General features: G+C 51.2%; 1 protein-coding gene across 13 annotated transcripts in view; it reads left to right on the top strand.

Moving 5' to 3' along the window:
* The window catches only part of TRAK1 (trafficking kinesin protein 1), a 118,440-nt gene that overhangs the window by 92,210 nt on the left and 2,815 nt on the right, over positions 1-23,415 (top strand). For 6 of the 13 annotated variants that reach the window (XM_034662169.1, XM_034662165.1, XM_034662171.1 and 3 more), the window contains 5 exons: positions 2,056-2,132; positions 3,509-3,745; positions 4,731-5,047; positions 10,789-11,133; positions 20,409-20,511. In XM_034662169.1, coding sequence (XP_034518060.1) covers positions 2,056-2,132; positions 3,509-3,745; positions 4,731-5,047; positions 10,789-11,133; positions 20,409-20,511 — 1,079 coding nt within the window. Of the gene's footprint in view, positions 1-2,055; positions 2,133-3,508; positions 3,746-4,730; positions 5,048-10,788; positions 11,134-20,408; positions 20,512-21,277; positions 23,385-23,415 lie in introns of those variants that run through there. The other 7 variants (XM_011230545.3, XM_034662168.1, XM_034662163.1 and 4 more) reach the window with 3 other exon arrangements.

The raw sequence follows: 23,415 nt of genomic DNA, 5'->3' as shown, positions 1-23,415 counted from the left end.
CTGGGATCCCCAGTCAGGACTCAGGGGGCCTGTGAACTTGAGGGAAGGTCACGTCTTTTATGTTAGTCCCTAATTGTGTACAGTGTTTCCTTCTCATATGGAGGTGGGCAACAAACCATGGCGATATTAAGCACCCCCGTGACTTTGTCACCACTTGAGATCACAGCTGTTTTCGGATGTAAGATGCCTCCAAATCCCATTTGTGCTCAGCTCCACCTCAAGGGGGCAGTAATGACCAGGCCTGAAGCCAGATCCTGTGTGTTACTGTATGATGATTCTTGTTATTAATAGTCTAGTGACCAGTTCTATATATCTGTCTTCTTTTTGTCCTAATTATTTTATTCACTTAAAGATATTACTCTGAGAAGGGGTCCATGGCTTCCCCAGACTGCTAGGGGGCTCAGGGCCAAAAAAAAGTCACAGAGCCGGCTTGCCACTTCCTCCCAGCGTGGCCTTGAAATTAGTAGTTTGGTATGTCATCTCTCCTAAGTGGTATCTCTCCTCGTGCAGAACTCTGAATGTAAACTGTATGGTGAATTACAGTATTAAGAAAAGTAAACTTTTCTAAACCCAGGTGGGACTGGGTGGCTTAATCAGTTAAGCATCTGCCTTCAGCTCAGGTCATGATCCCAGCGTTTTGGGATCAAGTCCCACATTGGGCTCCTTGCTCAGCGGGGAGCCTGCTTCTCCCTTTGCTCCCTGCTTGTGCTCTCTCGCTATCTCAGTTTCTCTCTTTCTTTCTCAAATAAATAAATAAAATATCTATTACAAAGAAAAGTAAACTGACTTTTAAAAAGCTCACCCAGGGAAGCCTTTTACAACCTGGGTTACATTGAATGGCAATCTGTATGTAATAATTACTAAATAAAATCGCATATTTATAAGTAGGAGTTGAAAACAAGCCCACTAACCCTTTATGGACCCAGCTTCTTCCTAGCTCCTGGCAAGTGTCCTCACGTGGTTCCAGGTTCTAGACTGGCACATCGCTCCCTGACTGTGGGCTGTGGAGGCGGGCACTTGGGAATTCCCATGCTCTGTCTTCTGGGAAGCCATCGGCCACCGGTGGCTATGTAAATTTAAATCCATTAAAGTTAGTACAGGAAATTCAGGTTCTCAGTCACACTGGCCATGTTTCAAGTGCCCAACAGCCACCTGCGGCCTGTGGCTCCCACAGTGGACAGTGCAGAAAGAACATTCCCGATCATCACAGGAAGTCTTCAGTTAGCACAGAGTTAGCCCTCCCTTCGAGCTGTCCTAGGTGGTGTCCTCCTCTGAGGCCCCAGTGGGTGCTTTTCTGCACACGCCTGGTCCTCCTCTTGGCACCAACCTGCGCCAGTGGGTGGGATTGCTTGTTCGGCTCTACCTCAGATGGTGAGGAGTGGTGGGTCGTTCAGGGAGGGGGGCACTCATCAGGGAGTCTGTACTGGTGACTCTCAGCTTGGGGCCTGGCCCATCTAGGAAGGGAGAAGTCATCTGTGACCGGCCTTCCCGTGACCCACAGAATCCACCATAAGTGAACCAAGTGTTCAGGAAACTCGCGGGAGCTTCGTATGTTCCGTGTCTTTCTTGGGGGAGGAATGAAGGATTAGTAATGGAAACGAAGTATGAGCTGGTCATACTTAAGGTGGATGGGCAATGGGTCATTGGTGGGGAGAGGAGCTTTCCTTGCAGGAGAAGTGGGGGGCACGAGAGCAGAGGCTCAGATGACAGTGCTCACAACTCAGGTCCCCTCCTCCACAGATTCCCCGCCTCTCCTTGTGGGCAGAGTCACAGCTCCATGGTGTGGCCAAGGCAACATGGGGTTTGCTCTCAGACCCTTAGCTGCAGGGGGGTGGAGAGGTGTATACTCCGTGCCCACTGGGGACTGCTCCATTCAGAACCCGCCGTGGGGATTGCCCGGCCAGGGGTTCCCACAGTGGTGAATGCTGTCAGCCTCGGGCCATGGGTAATTGGCAGGCTTCCGAGACCTCAGTTGACTCTCCTTTGGCTAGCCAGCCACGAGCCTCTTTTAGAGATTTGAGCTGCTCACTCAGTGTGTTTTCTGGTTTTTCTCAGGACTCCTTGGCAGCGGAGATTGAGGGAACGATGCGCAAGGAGCTGCAGCTGGAAGAACCCGAGTCTCCAGATATTGCGTACGGCCTGGTTCTAAGCTTCCCAGAGGCTGCTCATGCCCTGTGCTCAACAGGCTAGTCGTGTTTGGGCTTCAGGACCGACTGCGGTCACTGCGGTCCTTCCACCGATTTGGGTCCAGATTAAGGGAGATACGAGCACACAGTCAGTAATAGCCCTCCAGGTCCTCCTCCTGGGTTTTAAAGCTATGTTATTAACTTACAGAAAGTTGAGTAAGGAGAGATGCGTTTCCCATCTCTGTTAATACAGGCCCTGTCTTGATACCACCACTTGGTTTTATCTTTCCTTCCAGTGAAAAACAGTACTTAAAAAATGTTTAATGTCTGTTAGAAAAAGCAAAATAGGGTGTAGTAGGAGTTACAGAGGGCTCTCGAGGGGAAGCAGAAGCTTCCCTTCTGGGTATGTTTACAGACATTGGCCTCTGCCAACTCTCTTCCTTTTTTTTTTTTAAAGATTTTATTTATTTATTCGACAGAGATAGAGACAGCCAGCGAGAGAAGGGAACACAAGTAGGGGGAGTGGGAGAGGAAGAAGCAGGCTCATAGCAGAGGAGCCTGATGTGGGGCTCGATCCCATAACGCCAGGATCACGCCCTGAGCTGAAGACAGATGCTTAACCGCTATGCCACCCAGGCGCCCCATGCCAACTCTCTTCCTAACAGGAGACCTCGTGCTAGGCCCGCCCCGAGGTGTTTCTCAGGAACCTGTGGATCTGATTTCATTGTGTATTTTCTGTACCCAAAGCCCCCAGCCAGAACCGAAATGGGATCTTGGGAGTGACCAGAGTCCCCAAGGCTCTGTGTGTGTGTGTGAAGCCCTGTGCATCCCAGAAAGAAGTGGCCTTTGTCTCCTGAAAAAGGAACAAATGAGGGGGCGCCTGGGTGGCTTAGTCAGTTAAGCATCCGACTCTTGATTTCAGCTCAGGTCGTGATCTCAGTGTTGTGAGATTGAGCCCTACATCGGGCTCTGCACTGGGCACGGAGCCTGCTTGGGATTCTTTCTCCCTCTCCTTCTGCCCTTCCCCCAGCTCGCATGACCATCATGAAAGAGAAGAAGTAGCCGGGAGACAGAAGCCCTACTTAAGTATTTGTATTTGTGGGTCAAGCCTAAGGGAGAGAAAAACAGTATCACCTTGCTAGCATCACCTTTAGGACACAACCAGCAATTAGAGCCCTGAATTCAGTGGGCATTGAGGCTCTTGAGTTCCAGCCACTAGTCTTAAGAAACACGTAGAAGGCACATGATGGCTTGGGAACTTACTGAGCCAGCTGCCTTTTGGCTCTGTGGATGGTAATTTTTGGAGGGTTGAACTCCACTGTCATTCCTGCATTTGTTTGTTCATGGGTGTTGTGCATTCCCTCCCCCTCTCCCGCCCCCAGTCACCAGAAGCGAGTCTTTGAGACAGTGAGAAACATCAACCAGGTCGTCAAGCAGAGGTCGCTGACCCCATCCCCCATGAACATCCCCGGCTCCAACCAGTCCTCAGCCGTGAACTCCCTCCTATCCAGCTGTGTCAGTACCCCCCGGTCCAGCTTCTATGGCAGTGACGTTGGCAACGTCATCCTGGACAACAAGACCAACAGCATCATCCTGGAAGCAGAGTCAGCTGACCTGGGGTGAGGCAGATGAGAGTTTGTAATTTTGTGTTTTGGAGACAGGTCATGTGGATCGAGGATAGGTTCGGCCATCAGAAGAGGGAGGCTGATAAAGAATTGCCTGGAAAGTATAGACACTTCGTTCTGTAATCTTTTTGCCAGCCCTCTGAGTTTAGGCTCATTCTTGATTCTGGTATTTTCGCCAGTGTGAGGAGGTATGACAGAAGTCTGTTTTTCCATCAGGTGCTGAAGGGGAGGGTAAATGAGTGTTTTTTCTGTTACTCGTCACTGTTGGACTACAGAACAGACGTTCGTTTCGGGGACCCCTTTGTAGCTTGGGTGTTTGAAAGGCTGAGGAGGATTCAGGCTCTGTCTTCTGACCAGAATCTAGTTTGCTGCAGAAGGTGGGGTGCAGAGCCCCCTGCAGGTGCAAATCACACCTCCTGTCCCTGGGGTGGGGCCTCCTCAGTGGTGGGCAGTCCCTCTTTGTCCTGAAGCCCTGCAGACCCGCCCCTACACACTCATGCACATCAGCTGTGTTGGACGCCCTCTCTCTGTGACAGTGAAATTGGTGCTTCTCCCTGATTGGCTCAGAGAGGAAACTGCTTGATCAGAACAGCTCCTTTAATTCAAGAGGAAGGAGAAATGCCTCTTGAACCAGTGGCCCTTCTGATTACTAGCCTGAAGAAGTCATCTTCCTGAGGGCTCACGAGGGAGATGTTGATAGGGACGGAATGTTTTACATAGTAAGCGCAAATTGTCATTGCACCTTAGGGCTCTCCCCCTACCTGGCAAAACACCCAACAAAGGGAACAGGCATTTACCCCCCCCCCATTTTTGCCTTAATTTCCGCTGCTTGCCTTGTTGGCTTCCCTAGCAAAAATCCTGTGGCCACCAGGACATGTCCACCCCTGGCCACCTAGCAGTAGGGACTTCCCCACACCATGCACCTTGCACGGCGCCCGCTGCGGGTGCGCCACGCTCAGCCCCATCTCCCTCCTCGCAGGAACGACGAGCGGAGCAAGAAGCCCGGGACGCCGGGCACCCCGGGCTCCCACGACCTGGAGACGGCGCTGCGGCGGCTGTCCCTCCGCCGGGAGAACTACCTCTCAGAGCGGAGGTTCTTCGAGGAGGAGCAGGATAGGAAGCTCAGGGAGCTGGCAGAGAAGGGCGAGCTGCCCAGCGGCTCCCTCACACCCACGGAGAGCATCATGTCCCTCGGCACCCACTCGCGCTTCTCCGAGTTCACCGGCTTCTCGGGCATGTCCTTCAGCAGCCGCTCCTACCTGCCCGAGAAACTCCAGATCGTGAAGCCTCTGGAAGGTGATCACCGCGGGCCTCGTCCCCTCTCCGCCCTCCTCGGCGACCGCCTGTGGTCCCTGATCCACCACCAGCAAGCGGGCAGCCTCTGTAACGCCTACTCCTTTTTCTTCAGAGACAGCCTCCCGCGCTGCTGGTTTGAGTTCCTCTGACGGCGGTGCCCAGCCTGGGCCTCCGTCTCCCGGGGCAGGTGTGGGAGTGTGTGCGCAGGCCGGCTCTAACTCTCCAACTCGGCCAAAGGAAAGGAACGAACGCGCTCACGCGGGTTTCCTAGTTCTCTTTCTTTTGCATCTAGAACCTTAGAAGTGAGCATCTTTTCGAGAGGCAGAGGCACTGCTAACATACTAAAAAGTTAATTAGGTCGTGCCTGGGGTCTGAGAAGTGCAGGGAACTATTGCTGTCACCTCTCAGAAACGTTGGTGTCAGGGAGGGGTGCAGAGCAAGTGCTAGAAGTTGTTTTTTCAGGAACCACGCGAAAGCAATCTGCAGTTTGTGGGCTCACATGTTTTGTTTCCATCTTCCAGTAGAGAGGGTGTGGCTTTCTCCCAGTGTGGTGGGTTCTGAGCAAGAGGCCTAGACCTCCACAGTCTGGGGGCCAGGAAGGGGGTGGTCCTGGAGGCAAATGAATTCTGTACCTCCTTAAGCCTGCCTTTCCCAGGGGCAATTTACTTTTTAGTACCAGGGACACCCCAGATGGTTAAACTCCTAGAAAAATTCACCTTTTTTCTTTTCTTTTTTTTCCAGGCATTATAAAATGTCTTCCCTTTACTTACCCACTTACCCTATCAAGAGCCACGGAGTGTTTGTATTTTTCATTTTTGACTCCTTTAGTTTGGAAACCCATGTGAGTTTGAGAAAGGCATTTTAGAATTCTGTATTACATTTCTGATGCAAAGCCAAATCAGAATTTCTGTAAGGCTGTATTTCCCATGTTAGACCTATATTCTTAAGGAGTCATTTTAGACATATATTCTTAGTTACTCGTTCTTGCAATTTAATACCACAAATATACTGTTGATGTGCTGTAGCTTTGCTCTCTGCCTAAAAAGAGTAGGATTCTTTTCACCTCATAAGAACCTGTTTTCGACCCCTTGGGGGGAGTATCATCCCCGTTGAGAATGTGCAGTGTAAAATGAGGGTGTGCTTGTTAAAGACCCAAGACATGCTGGGTCCCGTAGTCTCCAGAGGACAGAAGAGGGCGGGCTGAAGTTCTTTCTTCATGATTATTTTTTAATTGTATAATTTAGGCCCTTATTAGATTTCAGGAAAGGGATGACTCTTTCTTTTTTTAATTGTTTATTCAGTTGTGAGCTTGGTGATTGTTTCCTGATCCATAATTATGTCTGTTTTTCTTTCAATAAAATCTTCCATTTCTGCAATTTTACTTTCTGCCTTTCTTTTCTTTTTTTCTCCTTTGTCTCTTAAAGCTCATTGGAATTTATCATCTCTATTTCATCTGATTTCTGTATTTGACTTTGTGTTTCATTAGATCATCTAAGAATAGGTCTTTGGACTCATTTTCCAAGCATATTGCAGGAAGAGATTTTTAAAAATTTATTTCAACCAATTCATCTTTTTTTCTTTAATATTGTGACTTAGCAGTATTTTTTGTGTTAATAGAGTAAGAGGAAATCCCGTGAGATTTGCTAGATCAGTTTCGTCTAGGAGCCTGCTCACCAGGAAGCTAAATCACTACCATTAAGAAGTCATGTCATATCACTATGGACTGTAATGCATCCTCATGATAGAGGTCCTCCTCCTCCATTTTGTAGTTCTCTGACTTCTCAGCTATTTAAAATACAACCAATATTTTCTTTCTTCCTTACCTCCACAATTTTTTTTTTTTGTAGTACTTTAATTTGACAGGATGCAGTGCTGACACAGAAGTCTGAGACACTGGGTTCAATACAGCTCGAACCGTGACAGTCATAAGTTACCCTTTTAAGCCCTGTTTCCCTTACTTGTGAAATAAGGCTTACATCTGCCACACAGAATTGTGAGGAGTAAATGTGATTATGCCTGGCACCTAATAGGTGCTAATTAAAACTTAGGTTCCCCACACTTGCCCTGTTCCAACAGCTCAGGTCTAAAGGATGGTCTTACCAGTGTTGAGAACCCAGAACAGAATTGTGCAGGGGCCATGTTCTCACATCATCCTTTTGCACTGGCCCACTCAGAAGCTGATAGGATTCCCTTGATCTTCAGTGGCTCAGGTAAATGTACCTGGCGTGAGGTCCCTGGAGAGTGTTGGCTGGGATCATAGCAGATAGCCAATCTGGGTCTTCCATCTGTGTCTCCCTTACCTATTTAATGCATCCTGGTATCTGCTTATTTGTGTCAGCCAAAATAGCTGGGCTAGGTGTTTACGGTTAGCACTCTTGTCTCTTCAGCTTACCTTAGGAGTTTTAAGCAGGCGAAGAGCAAACAAAACTTTTCAGACTAGAAGAGAGAGAGCTGCATTAAAACCCCCCCCCCCCCCCCCCCCCCCCCCCCGCCGTATTTTGCTCTTTCTTTGTGATTAATTAAAACCAAGATGGCATTTCCCGATAAATAAGTTCATATGTAATTAGGGGAAAGCAGACACTTCCTCAGCTAAGCTAGACATTGTCCAGCAGGTTAGCTCTAAACTTTTAAGCCCCGGGTACTCCTCTGACATAAGTGGATTTGGTTGTCTTCTTTGATGATATCACAACTATTCGTTAGAACAGTGAGATGTGGAAGGAAAGCAAACAGGAAAAGGCGTGGTGACCATAATTGTGTTCCCTGCTGTCCCCGCCCTTGTTTCATAGAGCTTCATCTTGGTGCCAACTAGGAACGCGAAGCTTCCTCTTTCTCTGACCCCGGCCTCGTTCTCACGTGGGTGGGAGGGAGGGGGTGGTAATGGGAGGGAGCTCATAGTGCAGTGATTCTCCTCCTTCATGTTTGACAAATAAAGGAAGCCAGGCCGGCGAGGGCTGGGGTTGGGGGGGAGACAGGAAAGAGGCAGCCAAGGCCAAATAAGATACCGTTCATATTTAATTTTTGATCTGTGCTCCATCTTGTATCAAAGGCAGAACCTCCGGCAGCCAGGAGATCAGTAGGATTCCTGTGTGGCGGTCCAGGCAGTGGCAGGGGGAGGGAGTGAGGTGCGGCTGTTTTGCTCAGGTGCTGGACTTGGGAAACCCTCCTGGGGCCTTAGTACCAGTTGGGAATGGAAATGGTCACTTTTGCAGGATGGAGGACACCTGCATGAGGATTGAAAAAGCCATTCAGGTGTGTTGCTGCCCTGATTTCTGAGACACACATCCAGGGGACCTCACTGCTGGCCCAGAGACGGTGTCTATGGTTAAGAGGGTGGACACTGGAGCCAGCATGGGTTTGAGTCCTGGATTAGCCCCTTGCCAGCTGTGCAGCCTCTGGCAAGTTACCTGACCTCCCTGTGCTCAGTTTCCTCTTCTGTAAAATGAGGACAACAGGGTTATCATGATGACTGAGTTACTAGGTGCAGGCCTCTTAGAGGGGTGCCTGACACCCGGTCAATGCTCAGTTGAGGTTGGCTGTTCCTACGTGAGTAAGGGATGCCCAAGGTGGGAGGTAAAAATCCAATTACCATGCATCTTTCAGCATAATCTTTCCATTGTAATCTCACTAAATTCTCTTGGCTCTGTGTGTTCAGGGAAGGCAGAAAACCTCACGTGCTTCTGCGGCATCTTGAACTCCAAACAGCAGATCCCCTGTAGCTTCGTTTCTCTCGAGCCCATGCCTGGGAGGGGAGGGATGAGGGCGGTCCACTGAACAGAGGGAGGATGGAGGCCCACGGGACTGGTGTCCGGGCCCAGACCTCCTGCCTCCCTGACTTCTTTCCCAGGGCACTGTAAACACCTCAGCCCCCTTCAAAAGGGTGAGGACCTTCGGCACTTCCAGACATGGTTCTTCACTTTCCGGTGTCTGTCGACGTCCCCTTTCCGCCCCTTCCAAGACTAGAGGTGACATGGCCACGCCATACCTAGGGATTTGTCAGCATCCTCCTAAGACCAGCACGTGTGTCCCAATCTAGATGTCACGGTGCCTTGTTAAGACTTCTCCCCAGTGCAGTGTTTTTGCCAGGAATGTGCCTGGGCACCCAGCGAACACATGAACAGGGGGCTCGTTATGTAACATGAATGGGGGGCTCCAGGGGTGGCTTGAGAAATCCCCTCAGCCCCAGTGTGTGTGCCTCCTGGCCGGCCTTGAACGGCCACCTAGAACTTTTGCTGCCCACCATTCATCCTTCTCACTTAGTGTGGGTTCCCAGCTGGTGCACTGGGTTCTTGCTTGTTTACAGGCCTGTGGACTTTGGGGGGCGGCAGGCGGAGTGAGCTTGCTCAAGGAACCTGGCCTTCAGCGCCCCCACTACTCAGGGACTTGGGAAGATTCTCTAACTTCAGTGACCCTCGGTCCCCTCATCGGGTGCCTCTGAGCCAGGGGTTGATGTGACCTGCTCCTGTGGAGGGGGTCCTCTGCATCTCGCTCGCGTTCCTGGACTGGTCCCTGACCCCAACACCTGCCACCATTTCCTTCTCTCTTCTCTTGACGGCTCCTGGCTCCCTTGGCTCCCCTTTCTCATGTGCCCTGGGGCGGCCTGAAGGAGGTTCTTCCCTTGGTAAACCAACCAGTGGTAACTGGGAGGCATTTGTGCGGGAAGGCTCCTGCTTTCCCACGTCTGAGAACCGCTCTCAGAGTCTCTCTCTTGAGTGTGGCGTAGGCATTTGTGTGGCTAACTAATTCATCCGTAGAATGGGGACAGACACCTGGCCTCACGGGCCGTCATCTCCGGGCCACGAGAGACGTAGGAAGTGTCCCAAGGGAAAAAAAGGGTGGCTCTGGCAAATGGGCTGGGCAGAATCCTGGGACACAGCGACATACTGAAGGTGCTGAGATGTTCCGCAGTAAGTCTGCTTCTCAAGCCGGGTTTGCGAAGCGTACTTGTTCTTGGAGCGCTTCTCTGTCTGAGCCGCCGTGACGCCCTCGAGGTCCTCAGGGACACACTCCGGTGTTATTACAGACCTTGCACGATGTCACCTGAGTCCCAGGGTCTGGTGTCACTGAGGAGGTCTGCTCCTCTGCTTCAGACCTCGGTGCAGACTTCCGTGCTCGTCGATCATACCTGGCTAGCACCAGGCCTTCTCCCAAACCTGCAGCCTCTCGGGGTTGCTGCCAGGGGACGGAAACCCGAATAAGTAAAGGAGGTGACAGCCGTGCATGCGACTCTCAGTTCCTTTTGCTTGTCTCTTGTCATGCGTCCCGGGCTCGGTTCGACATTGTCATACGCTGCCTCTGCTTGGGTCTTTCCCTGTCCCCAGCTGCGGGTACTCGGCATAGATTCGGTACCCGGACACCCGCTTTTGTACTTGTCTCGCTTATTTTTCCTCTGCCGTTCCTACGTCGATACGGTGTTGGATTTGGGGATCGACCTCGCTTGACTAAAATAGTTTGTCACCAAACATCCTTGCCACACTGGACGGCATTAGTTTTGCTTTGTAAAAAGATTTGTTTGGGATTCCTTGAATGGGTGCCCCTCCCGGGCGTGGCAAGGTATCAGCCCCTGTGGCACAGTGGCCGGGGCCGCTCTGCCAGCGTCCCCACCAGAGTCCACCTGCCGGGTTCAGATCCTGCCAGGAGTCGGGTTCCACACTCCGGGGGTGGTGACGGCCATCCTCTCAGACTTCTATCCTAACCTTCTCTTCTCCCTGTCCCCCCTCCCTCTCTGCCCTTTCTCCTGCAAGGCTCCGCCACCCTTCACCACTGGCAGCAGTTGGCCCAGCCCCACCTTGGGGGCATCCTGGACCCCCGGCCCGGTGTGGTCACCAAGGGCTTCCGGACACTGGACGTTGACCTGGACGAAGTGTACTGCCTTAACGACTTTGAGGAAGACGACACAGGTGACCACATTTCCCTCCCGGGCCTAGCTACCTCCACGCCAGTTCAGCACCCAGAGACCTCAGGTGAGGGGTCCCGAGCACGTGTGACTGTCTCGGGCAGCAGAAGTTACCCGCGCCGGCCTCAGGCGTTCACAGAGGACATGCAGGAGCCGCCAGCGGCCGAGGAGGAGGAGGAGGAGGAGGGGTCTGGTGAGGGCACCTCGATAAGTCCTATAAACCCGGCACCTTTACCGGAGGCCGAGTTCTGGGCCATTCTCACCTCTGTCCCGAGCACCATCCGTAGTGGCTCTCTGTCTGTAGCTTCCGCTCGTCTGTGTGGGTGATGATTAAAGCGTTCCCATCGTGCGGTTCTGTTCCTGAACGCAGAGTCCGATGCCCCGGTTGTGTCACAAATGGGTGTCGCTCCCTGCCCATCTTGGAGGTGCATGGCCTGCTGGCGGGGCTCCTGCCGGGAGAGCAGGAAAAGGCTGCTAAAACGAAGTGGATTGTTGCCCCCCCCACCCCGCCCTGCACGTCAGCTCCCCTGTTCCTGCTGTGGCTCTCGCCCTGAGTCTGGGGGGCGGGTTCCTGAGCCCCGCAGTGATTTCCAAACCGAGCTGAGCAGAGTTGGGCGTTGTAAGGGGAAATGAGGAGCACTGGATTGCTCAGACAGTGAATGAGAGACTCTGACCTATGAGGAGGGTGGAGATAGGAGGAAGCTCAGAAAGTGTTCAGGATTTCAGACAACACTGGGATGGATCAGCCTTTTCACATTTCTAACTTCAATGAAGGTATTTTCTTTCCAAAGCTTATGCATGTGTTCAAAGTGGAGTTTTCAAAAGTGTTTTAGCAATACTTCTTAACCCAGCAAACCCGAGGAGAGTGTCAGTAAGCTTTTCCAGAGAGAGGACTCCAGATGAATCTGGAGAAGAGCTTTAGCTGATCTCCCAGCCCCTGCTGCCCCATTAAAGATGGGATCATGAGTTTGCAGAATCACACCCTAGGCGTCGTCACTGGGATGAAATGGTTTGGGCTCACGGGGACCATGGGGGTTACATGGTTACCATTTGCCCCCGACTTCCTGGGTCCCCCAGCTGCAGTGCTGAGAAGACAAGGAAGCTGTCTTGTGGGATCGGGGCAGAGACTCTGAAAAAGATGATTTCACCCAATGCTGTCATCCTGATGGCATCTCAGAGTCACTAGACTTGAGGAGAGAACATGCATCTTTGTGATTCATAACTTTCATTCATGAAGGCCGCAACACTCCCGTGAAGGACAGGGCAGGAGAGAGCTGAGGGACATCATGGCGCCTCCCAGGCTAAGTTCGGTTGCCTGTGACAAGGGACGTTATTTGGGGCCAACTTTTCTTTTTTCTTTGACGTAAACTTTAGCGATATCACCAAGTAAAAAGGATTGGTTTAGCACATAAGCTTATGGTTTATTGATTTATTTTTTTAGCAATTAAGTTACCAGATTAAGCTTGCAAGGGAATGAAAATGTGTTTTATTTACACACTTAAGAAAGGGAAACCAGCTGTGGTGTTGTTACTTCCCTTTGTTCTCAGCACCACTGTCCTTCTGGAAGGCAGGCAGTGGTATGGGAAACACAGTGTCTACTGAGTTTTGTCACTGAAAGGGTAGGAATCATGTCAAGTGTGATGACCCCTCCCAGCGGTCCTACAGGTGGACCAGAAGGTGAATGCTATTTAGAGAAGCACCGTGAGGTGTGTCTTCAAGAAGTTCAGAAGCAATAAAACTTATCAAGTCAGCTAAGAACTTCCCTCAGAGGTCAGAGGGAGACATCAATATGACCTAAGTCCTGACCAGTTTCCTTACCATAAACAAAGACATATTTATTGCTTCTTCCCTCCTTCTTCAAACCTGCCCCAAATTCATCCTGGCAACTTTGGGGAGAGGACACCAATCTAGAGTTGAAACTTAGAGGAGCCCCAGGTGGGAAGTATGTGATCAAAAAATATTCTGTAGATTGCTGAAGGTAATTTAGGAAGGGCCCGATCATTTAGACAAGATTTCTTTTTGGCTTGTTCTGGGTCAGACTTGTTAAAAGCTCGGTGCAGAGGGGATCGGTGTGAATAGTGACTTGGCTCTTTTGTTCCCTATTGGGAGTAACAGGACCCTTTTGATTACTGGAAGGTAAGAAACATGTCACTCTAAGTAATCACCCCTGAGGCCTCGAGTGGCAACTATGTACATAATTCTGGAGTCACAGGTAAATAGATTAGCTTCATCAGGGAGGACTGGGGCATTGCCTATCTTTGGATTTGTATCCAGGCTGGTCCGGTCCCTGCCTCAGTCCACCCTTGATGTTTAGGCTTTTCTGTTGCCAGACAGCACAGTCCCAGAAGCCGCCATCTAGGCGGCTGAGTAGGTAAGAACTTTGAAGACAGAAGGTTTAGCCTTTTTTCTTGCAACTGATACTCCGGAAGGAAACTAGGGAGACCTGTATATTAGGCACTTTTGTCTAGAACCTGTTAGCTCATGGAGAAAAAGTTCTGAGTATTGGAAAAAAAAAAAACTATTAATATATTTTAATGTATTGTATCACTATTTGCTGATTTTTATAATCCCATGTCTTAAAAAGCACGATTCCTTGTTTTTATATTTGTACATAATTTAGATGATTAAAATGGATTGTTTAAAACAATTTTTAGATTATAGTTTTACAGTGACGTTTTATGTATTCACACATACAGAAAGTGCAATTTATCAGAAATAGTCATTATCTTGTACTGTCTGTGTTCTGTATTTTAGGTATTTATGTGTGGAGGGAAGAGCCGGCTTGTGGGAAAGGATTTATTTTTTTATTTTTTATTTTTTTTAAAGATTATTTATTTATTTATTTGACAGAGATAGAGACAGCCAGCGAGAGAGGGAACACAAGCAGGGGGAGTGGGAGAGGAAGAAGCAGGCTCATAGCAGAGGAGCCTGATGTGGGGCTCGATCCCGGAATGCCGGGATCACGCCCTGAGCCGAAGGCAGACGCTTAACCGCTGTGCCACCCAGGCGCCCCTGGGAAAGGATTTAGATTAGAGTTTTAAAGTCATACAGTCAAGTTGGTAGATGGTTGGTTGGGCAGTTTAGTTGAATTATCTTGGATGCCGGGATCCTTAAAGGGTCTCGAGAAGTAGGATTAGAGCAACATAGAAGAAATCGAAGGTCAGTTTATTTTCACACACATACCCATGAAGGCCACTCAGGTGGGGGAAGTGCCTGAAAGCAGGCTCATAGCAATCACGGCTGCCTGTCTGACAGTGGCCCCGCAGTGGAGATGTGTCATCATTGGGGCTAAGGTCCCAAAGTAAGGGTTGAAGGCAAAAATCGCATTTGTTCAAACTGCTGTTGAAAAATCCCCTAAAGCTGCAGCAGGTAGAACTGTCTCCCTCCCCCTCCCCCACTCCAGCAGGCCAGGGAAAGGCCAGGAATTAGCTTCTTTTGTAACATCCTTACTTGTTACATAGGTCCAGGTTCTGTTCAGGGATGGCTACTGAGCAAGGCAAGAAAAGGAAGAGCACGTGGAGGAAAGGAGCCAGAGGGGCAGTGGGACCAGCAGAGTATTTCTCCAGTGCCTGTGCGGGCCAGGAGTGGGTTGGAGCAGAGCCCCGCAGCCCTGTCCTGTCTTTTCTGCCCCAGGACCCAAGTGGGTCCTGAGGGAGAGTGGGCCGTGGGGTCCTGACAGGTCTGGAAGGAAAGGCTGGTCCCTCAGATTCACAGACCCTCAGGTGTAGGAAAGGTTCCTGTTTGTCTCCACAGAGAGAGTTGACCACACATTCCCACTCTGATAGGAAGGCTTTCCAACCCAGCCCTCGTTCTGGAGCGGTTCCAAGAGTTCGGTCCTTGTGCGCAAAGCAGATGTCTGCTCATACCCACCCGTGTTAGGCGATGCTAAGAAGCCCCTGTGCCCTTGCCTCAGGATACCTATAAAACCAGAACAAAACAGGCCAACTGCCACATGGAAGTGGAAAAACGAATGAAGAGAGGTCCTTGACTCCTCCCAAACTAACAGCTGGAGTCAACCCTGCTTACAACGTCCTGAACAAGCCTGCTCTTCGGACCGCTCTCTTGATGGCCTCCTCACCTCTGAAAACCACAGGAGGGCCCTCCCGTGCTCTAGGAGCAGCCACGTGGGCCACTGAAGACTGTGCACAGGCAGCAGACCCTTCTCAGTGGAGGAGGGAGCACTGGGGTGGGTGTCACGGTGGAATGAGCGGTCCAGAGGCACCACCTAGAGGCGGTTGGGGGAAGCGCACTCCTGAACTGTCTTGGAAGGCACTTAGCAGGATGGCTCTCCCTTCTTGAAGCTTCACCAGGCCAGCTCCCCACGCCTGTGACCGTCTGCCACAGAAGGAGGGACAAAAGGACAGGGTATAGGGTCCAGCTTTGTTGGCAGCCAAAGGATCCAAAGAGGCTTTCGCATTTTGCCCCCCTTTGACATTTTAACCACATTCTTAAAAACAAAAAAAAAAATCCCTTTTTCTCCAGAAGATATTTTAGGGGCCACTTGCGGGGAATTTCTGTCCCTCTCTGCACGATGCTGCTAGATTGTTCATCTGTTAAATCACATACTTCTTAGATGAAACAGGGAGTAGACAGCTTGGCACAGTGGGGAAAAACTGACTTTTGATTATTTTCATTTTGCAGGAGCCAAAAATAAGTTGTACGGAAACCAGAAAAAGATGTGTGGTTCACAAATCTCTGTGATAGAAACCTCCCAGTGTCTGCAGGCCCGTGCCTGCATCAGGGGCTCGGAGGTCCCTGTCGAGCTGTAGGACCAGAGGAGGGCTGAGTTGAAGAAATGCTCAAGAGACAGAGAGAGTTAGTAGGTCCATGTTAAGCCTGGAACTGAGGGTTTTAAAAATACCACTGTAACACCGTTTGGCTTAAAATCACTTTTATTTTTATTTATTTATTTATTTTTTTATAAAGGGAGAAAACCGCCCTACTATATGAGAAACTGTTCTTGGTTCCCCGTCCCCCAGAGGAAAGCACTTACTAGAGCCATGTGAATCCCAGACACAGCATTGATATTAATGATGAAGCAAAGAGCACACACAGGCTGTACGGAGCTTTTCCACATGCACTCATCACAGAACTTTTTTTTTCCCCAGAAAAACTCACGGGCAGAGCTATATAAAGAAGTGACAGAAAAAGTCTTTAAAGCATTTTCCTGTGTCCTGACATTTTAGCCTTTTAGGAAGAATTGAAAAACATCGCTTTGGCCTTTTTTTTTTTTTTTTTTTTTAAATGGGCAAGTAATTGACAGGCAAAGATACATCCTCCTCTCCCTCCCCGCCCCCACAATGTGATTACTCTGTGAACAAAAAGTGATGAAGTCATTAGGAGCTGGTCAAAAGGTCAAAACAAAAAGACAAGAAAAGGTACGGATGCTCTTAGATTAAGCCACAGCTTTAAACTGGATGCACAGTGGCTTCTGTTTTCAGTGGGTTTGGTTTGGCTTGGACAGAAAAGGCTGGCCTGTGGGTACCACTGTTGATGTGGCGGCAGCTTCTGGAACCGTGGGGGGTGGGGGGAGGTGTGTGTGTGTGTTGGCTAGTGAGTTCATAGAAATTGCAAAGCAGATCCGAACCGTGTGACCTCAGCTTCACCCTAGGCGTTCCACTTAAGAAAAGGAAATCATCAGGCATTTTGTCCCTTTCACACAGGTTTGGCCGCTTCCCGTGAAAAGGGGGAAAGACTCTAGAAAGCGTTCAGTGCATCACAAAGACAGTCCTCTTTTTCCTAGATTTGGAGAAGCGTTTGTAATTTTGACTTTTAAGAAGTTATGTATGTTAGCAGAAACATAGCTTGGGGCTGTGGCGCGGCCAGGTCCCTCAGTCCTCAGAGAGCCCCTGTGAAGCAGCCTCGTACGGGAGTAGTGTGCAACCCCCCTTAGAACCCTCCGGGGGGAGGCATGCTCTTTGGCATCTGTGTGGGCTCACTTGAGGGCTCTTTGAAGGACCAGGTGCCACGATGGCCTTTAGAGGGGCGAGTTTCTGATCTCCCCAGCACATTACCAGCCTGCCTTCCCGGTGGATGGGGGATGGGAAGCGCCGTTGGGATTGACTGAAATGCTTGACTTGGTGTACACAAATCACGGCACGTGGATGGGAGAGGCTGGTACAGTCTCGGTGAGGCTTCAGGTCCCCACCAGAGCAACCCCACCTTGTCTGTGCTCCTTTTCTCTCCTCACGATCAGAGCAGGGGGCCCTGGGGAGAGCAGGGGCTTTCCTGCCCATCTCTGGAGGCCGAGCATCCCCCTGAGCAGTGATCACCCAGGTGTGCATAGCACACTTACAGACAACCCCCAGTATAGTCTCAGGGCCATGCAGGGAGGAAGCCCCAGCTCTCTGGAGACTGTGGGCCCTGTCAGGGCACCCCCATGACTGGCTGCAGTGGCAGGATCCCAAGCACCCAGTTTCCAGTCAGTACTGGGCACGCTGTGCCCCCCCCCCAAAGAGCACAGCCCATCGGAACCATTTACCAAGTGCACCTGCTGCAGGCAGAAAGCACCCAGGGTCGGATCAGAGAGCAAGTGAGCAGGGTGACCCTTGTCCTTTGAAAGCCTCCCTGTGCCCCCACATGCAGCTAGTTGAAGGCCTGTGCCTGCATGCAGCCTGTGTTCAGAAAAAAAAATTTGCACGCTAGCCACCTGTATGTAGTTCACCAACACAGAAGATCTTGAATAATCAAGGATTAACTAAGTTTATAGGTTCTCTTTGATAGATTCAGATTTTGTACCAGTGTCAGAACCTGGTGGAAAAGGAACAGATAAAAATAATGTAGGATTAAAAAATAATAATAAAATAAATTTGAAAAAAATGTAGGATTAGGAGATGCTTGACGGAAGCCCTTTTCAGTGTGAATACTCTAACCTGTGTAATACTCTCTCCTTGCGACACGGTGACGCCCTGTAGTCCAGACTGGGGAAAAGGATTCAAGTAGGAAGTCGGAGCATTAAATCCAAGGAGCCCCGTCCCTCTGAGGCCCTGAGTGGGCAGCCGGACTTAAACACACAGCACGTGAGGCAGGGCTTTGGTGTGCTGTGGGGACGGGGACTTGAGTAGTGAGCCCGCACCCCAAGCCACCTGTCCCCGCTGAGAAGGCGGCATCCTGTGTGTCTTGCTTGGAGAAGTTGCTCTCTCCTGCAGCCAGGGCTTGAGGAATCAGCCTGTATGTAACTGCTGGGCGGCAAGCACAAGGGGCCTCGGGCAACTCACTGTCTCTGTGTTGTGTCCCAAGGAAGGGAAGCGCCGCAGCAGCCCGGCAGGCCGTGGTGACGCGTGGAGAGCTGGCGGGGCCAGGCGGCCCAGTGGTATTGCGGAGGGGCCCAACCTCTGGCTTGACGCTCTTGATTCCTGTTGACCTTTCTCTCCGTGGCTTCCGGGCAATGATGACTTCTGAATTTTAGCAGCCTTTTCCTATCCCCAAAACCCATTTGCGTCAGATGGGTTTCGCTTCTGCTGATGCAGCCGTCTCTCTAAAATGTCCATTTCGCGCTCCCTGTTGCAATCAGAGATCCCATGTGTCATGGGGTGGAGGAGGCGTGGGCCTTTGGGACCTTTTGATCTGATATCCTGGCCATGTGTTTAATGGGGGGTACACTCCTAATTTTAAATCCAGCCTTGCTTTTGATTTGTTTTTAAGGTTCTCTCTTTCCCCTGTTTTGTCTTCGTTACCTCTCTTTACTGCATTTTTCTTTCCTCCCTTCCTCCCAAATAACCCCTCACGCTGGTTATTTGGGATGCTTCTCTCAGGCTTTTTGTTGCTTTTGTTTCTAGACCTTATTGCAGTCAGAGAATCGTGATTGTTTGGTTGCCTTTTCTTCATAGCTTATTCGATTTTTGTTTTGTTTGCAGCAATTTTCCAGTTGCCTGAGTTCCTAAGCCATCCCATTTGTTGGTTGAGAAACAAAGATTCATAAAGGCTGTTTTCATGTGTGTTTTTCCCCCCTTTCCTGCTCTGCCTGGCACTCCCCGTGGTTGAGAGTTTGCTGTGGTGGCCGGGGTGCTGGCTGCCACACCAGGGGCCACGGGCACCTGCCTGGACCCAGAGAGATGGGTTGGACCATAATAATCAGGGCAAAGCAGTCTTACATTGCAACTGTAGTCACTGCCACCACTTTTGTGCTCTGGCTTCATCCTGCCTGCCTTTGGTTTGCCTGTCTCCAACATTTTTTGTTTCATCTGGTTTCTGAGGGGTTTTTTTGTTTTGTTTTGTTTTGTTTTGTTTTAAAGACACAGTCGGCTGTGTGTGGATCTGTAGGTTTAGGGCACCAATCTCTTCTGTTTTGTTTTCCTTTTTTGTCAAATCCAAGAGAAAACTTGCCATAACGAGCTAGAAGATTCTAGTTCCCAGCCTTCTGAATCTTCAGAGTGCTCTTGGCATCTGAGAACCAAATGTGTTTCCCCCCCAGGAGGTCTCTGGGGGCTGAGCTGCTGCAGGGGCGGCAGGGCGGGCAGGGTGGGGGGTTGTCCCAGGACCTCACTGTGCATGTTATTCAGAGCAGCATCTTTCCCCCCCTTTTTCCTTTTTTTTCTTTTTCTTTTTTTGCATTAGAGTTATGAAAGAGGGTGACCTCTACAATCATGATGTCTCCCGTAGACTCTATCACTCATTACTTTACCATTTGCCAGCTTCCTGATGCATGGTCCTCAGGCTTCTGTGATTTACTTTGCTCCAAATCATAGTCTTCAGCTGCCTCAACAACAGCTCTTTAGAGCTTTAAAAGGAAATACACTGAGGACAGCTTGTGGCCGTCTTATTTTCATTAGACATCAGACATCCTGGGGATGGCAAGAAAGTGGCCTGGGGGTCAGGGGCTGCAGGCACTAGAGTGCATCAGACCACACCTGATCCTAGGGCTGAAGATGGCCCCAGGCTCTGGGGGTCTTACCATCCTGTTGTTGAGGCAGATGAGGCCCCATCTCCCACCCTGCCCACCACCGATAGACAGTAGTGGAGCCAGCTGCCCCAAGCCCCTTTTCGTGTCATCTGGAAAGGGAGCCATGCGAGCCTTGCCCCGTTTCCAGGTGGCAAGGCCCCTCCCCGCCCCGCACCTCTCCCCTCTCCTTGGCAGAACGTGGCACCTGTTTGCCAGTGAAAAGAAGTGTGAAGCACCACAAGAAGGAAGCCGATTCTGACCCCTGAGGAGGGAAATCAAATTACCCCCATGGGCTCATTAGCTCCTCAAACTGGATCCACTACTGGCCAAAGAACGCTGATGGGGAACCCTGTCTGGATTGGGTCGGAAGCTGGAATTCGATGTGCTGCACGCCAGTGCTCAAAAGTGTGGTTATTTTTGAAAGACCACCTTCGATCCAGAACATTTGCATTACACCTTCCTTGCCCAGATCCAGTTAACAAGGTAGCTCATCACTTCCTACGTCCGTTGAGAGCCATGCTGGAATTTGACTTTTCTCCTGGGTTTACCTGGATGCGAGGAATATGTTCTGTTCCCCCCCAATGTAGCACACCACCCCGGGAAGTGCATGTCACAGACCAACTCCACCTTCACCTTCACCACATGCCGCATCCTGCATCCTTCAGACGAGCTCACGCGGGTCACGCCAAGGTAAGGGACCCCGCCCCGGGTGGGGAAGGATGCGGTGAGGTGGGGGCACTTCCTGCAAGACTTGTTGTCAAGGAAAGTCAAGTAGAGAGGCTCGTTCGAAACCAACTCCGGCCAGCTGAGGCATCCCGTAGCACTTGCTTTCTGTCACCTGTTTGGGGTCCCGTCTTTCCTCTTGACTTGAGGCCCCTGTTGATTCAGAGCCACCATAGAGATGGAACTGGACCTCCCCATAGTTGCCTTTTTCATTGGCCGTGGAAGATTCTTAGGTCTGTCCTTAACCAGCCGAAGCTGACACTACCGTAGGCCATAAGGCGAAGGTTGTTGGCGTTTTGTCCCCAAGTTCATCAGTAGGGCATGGAGTTCCTTCACAGAATGGAGTTACTGAGCCCCACGGAAGCCCCTTGTGCCTCTGGAATAGACCGCAGAACCATGCATCACAGCCGCATGGTAATGACTGAAATGATAAAACTCAAAGACCGAACATGTCCATTTCCCTTTGGTGCCTTCGAGAAGTGATAGAGGTTGGCACCATCTGGCAAGAGGACCTGGATGGCGTGGGGTGGTCCGCTTGGCTTCCAGTGCAAGGGCAAACGGTCTCCCTCCACGTGGTGAAGTGGCCCCCTCAGCCGTTTTCTCTGTGGTGCAGTCGAGCAAGATGCTGGGGGTGAATGGCAGGTAACACAGAAAGGGAGGGAGGTGAGCAGGGCCCGCTCGCAGGGAGCAGCCGCCCCAGGGAGCACCTTAAACTATGAATAATTCTCCGCAGGTCATGTGAGGAGGACGGCGAAGCGGCCCTATGCCCTGTTGAGCTGAGAGGAGATGTAGGGCAGACAGTGAGCCCACAGGCGAGGCAGGGGGTGAGCACACCGCCAGTGGTGCCTGCCCCGGCAGGGCCTCCTGGAAGGAGCTGTGTGTGCACGCGTGGCCGCCACTAACCCAGGACTTAGGCGTGGATGTGTCTCTGTGGTTGTGCCTGGCTAACGTGGCCTTGACAGTGGACCCCCCTAACCCCTCTAAATGCTCAGTCGAGCCGAGTGCCAGCACTAATACAGGCCTAACTGAAGTTCTCGGCAGAAAGGAATCTAAATGTTAGCTTGTCTTCTCTGTCGCCCTTCCTGCCTCTGGAGAACCTGACACCGCCCCCCCCCAGTCCTCCCCAGGGCTCTGTGCTGGAAGAGCTCTGTGTTTTCACCATGCGATAGAGCTTCTCCTGGGAGAGGCCGGTGCCCGGGGCTCTCCTTCCTGAAGCCCTAGGACTCCAACCAGCATACCCGTCCCCATGTCTTGTCAGGGGCGAAAGAGGCCTGGGCAGTCAGTAGCAAGAGAAGGCTTTTTGCCCAAGTTTGAAAGAACAGCTGCTTGACACGAAATCACAGATCTCCCCAAGAATGGCCCTGTAAACAAGGTTTGGAGTCCAGAGTGGTTTTGCCCTCTATTGCTTGTAGACCAGTTTATAGAGTCCCACCTGTGCCTTTTGAAGAATCCACTTTTTAACCTTAGGAATCTGCTGTGGCTTCTAATCTCGTGTTTCTCTGAGTGCTTCCAACCCTCCAGCATCCCCACCCCTGAGCTTGCGTGAAGTGGGCCTCTTCTGGGTTTCTCGCCCCGTGCTGCCCAGCCAGGGACAAGGAGCCAAAGGCTGCCTTAGCTCGAACTTGCTTGTGACTGTCCCTCCCACAGCAGGAGGCCCCTTCCTGCCCATTCCCCTGGCTGGTGTCTTGCCCAAGGTGTCTGGCCCTCCCCCAGCCAGGCTGGGGACAGAGGGTACCCCAGCTCCTGGGGCCCACTCCAAGGGGCACCTGCGGCCCTGCCATGTCCTTGGGTGGGTGCCAGCGCAGGGCTTCGGAGACTGTAAGGAGAGGGCTGTGCTGCCTTGCCCCTGGTAGCTCATCCAGCAGCCGTGAAGGGCCTCTGTGCCTACGTGGCCTCCCAGCCCCATCCCCGTAGCAGCTGTTAAGAGAAAACCTTTCCTGTTTTTTAAGCAGACAGCAGTGCCTTTCGCCCTGTAGCACGTGTTACACTATTCTGTCCTAACTCCTGTTACTGTGGGACCCCAGCTTCTGGAATATACTGGGTCCTCAGCCAGCATGGCAGGAGTGGATAAAGCAATCTTGCTGCTTTCCTTTGGTGATGCAGGTTTCATACATCCTGTGAGCCTTTCTAGATCGCTCCACAGATGCAGGCCTGATAATACATGACATGGCTGCCCCTGACCCCACATCTCCACCCCCTGAGATGGACTCGGCAACCAGGGAAGGAGGACAAAGGGGTAGCGTGGCACCAAGGGAGGAGCCTACAGTGGGAGTCAGGAGGCCGGGTTCCGCTGCTGACGTGATATACACCGTCAGCCTCCAGCTCCCCATCACTCAGGGGCCATCCACCTGGACGTCCCACCTGCACGTCCCACCTGCTGGGGCCATTCCTGAGATGAGCTCGCATGTCCCATAGTCCTTGTTAACTTCTTACCTCAGGGAAGTAGTCATTAGGAAGGAACGCCAAAATCTGAGTAAATTTGGGAGGGAAAGGAAGCCTCCCTGCTGAGGGGTTTCCCTCACCCCCCATCCTTGGGGTCACTCAGACTTGGGCTCAAATCCTAGGTCTTCCATTTAATAGTTGAGCGTGACATCGACTAGCCACCTAACCTCTGAGTCTGACTTTCCTCACCTGCAAAGGGGACAGTTATGCCCGCCCTCTGGGGCCGAGACAAGGGAATCATGTGCAGCTTGGGAACTTTAAACCGTGGCCCCCATACAAGGAAACCCAGGGTCCTCTTGGGTAGGAGGGAGGAACAGACAGGGAAGGAGGCATCTGGGGAGCCTGGGCTGGGGGAGTCCTCCTTGCCCCCCTGCAGGAGACTGGCTACGAACCTTTTCCCGGGGTCTTGTGGGCATTTGCTGACAAATG

The sequence above is a fragment of the Ailuropoda melanoleuca genome, chromosome 6, assembly GCF_002007445.2.
Source record: "Ailuropoda melanoleuca isolate Jingjing chromosome 6, ASM200744v2, whole genome shotgun sequence".
Lineage (NCBI taxonomy): Eukaryota > Metazoa > Chordata > Mammalia > Carnivora > Ursidae > Ailuropoda > Ailuropoda melanoleuca.
Note: the sequence above shows the minus strand (reverse complement) of the source record. Positions and strands in the feature narration are given on the sequence as shown.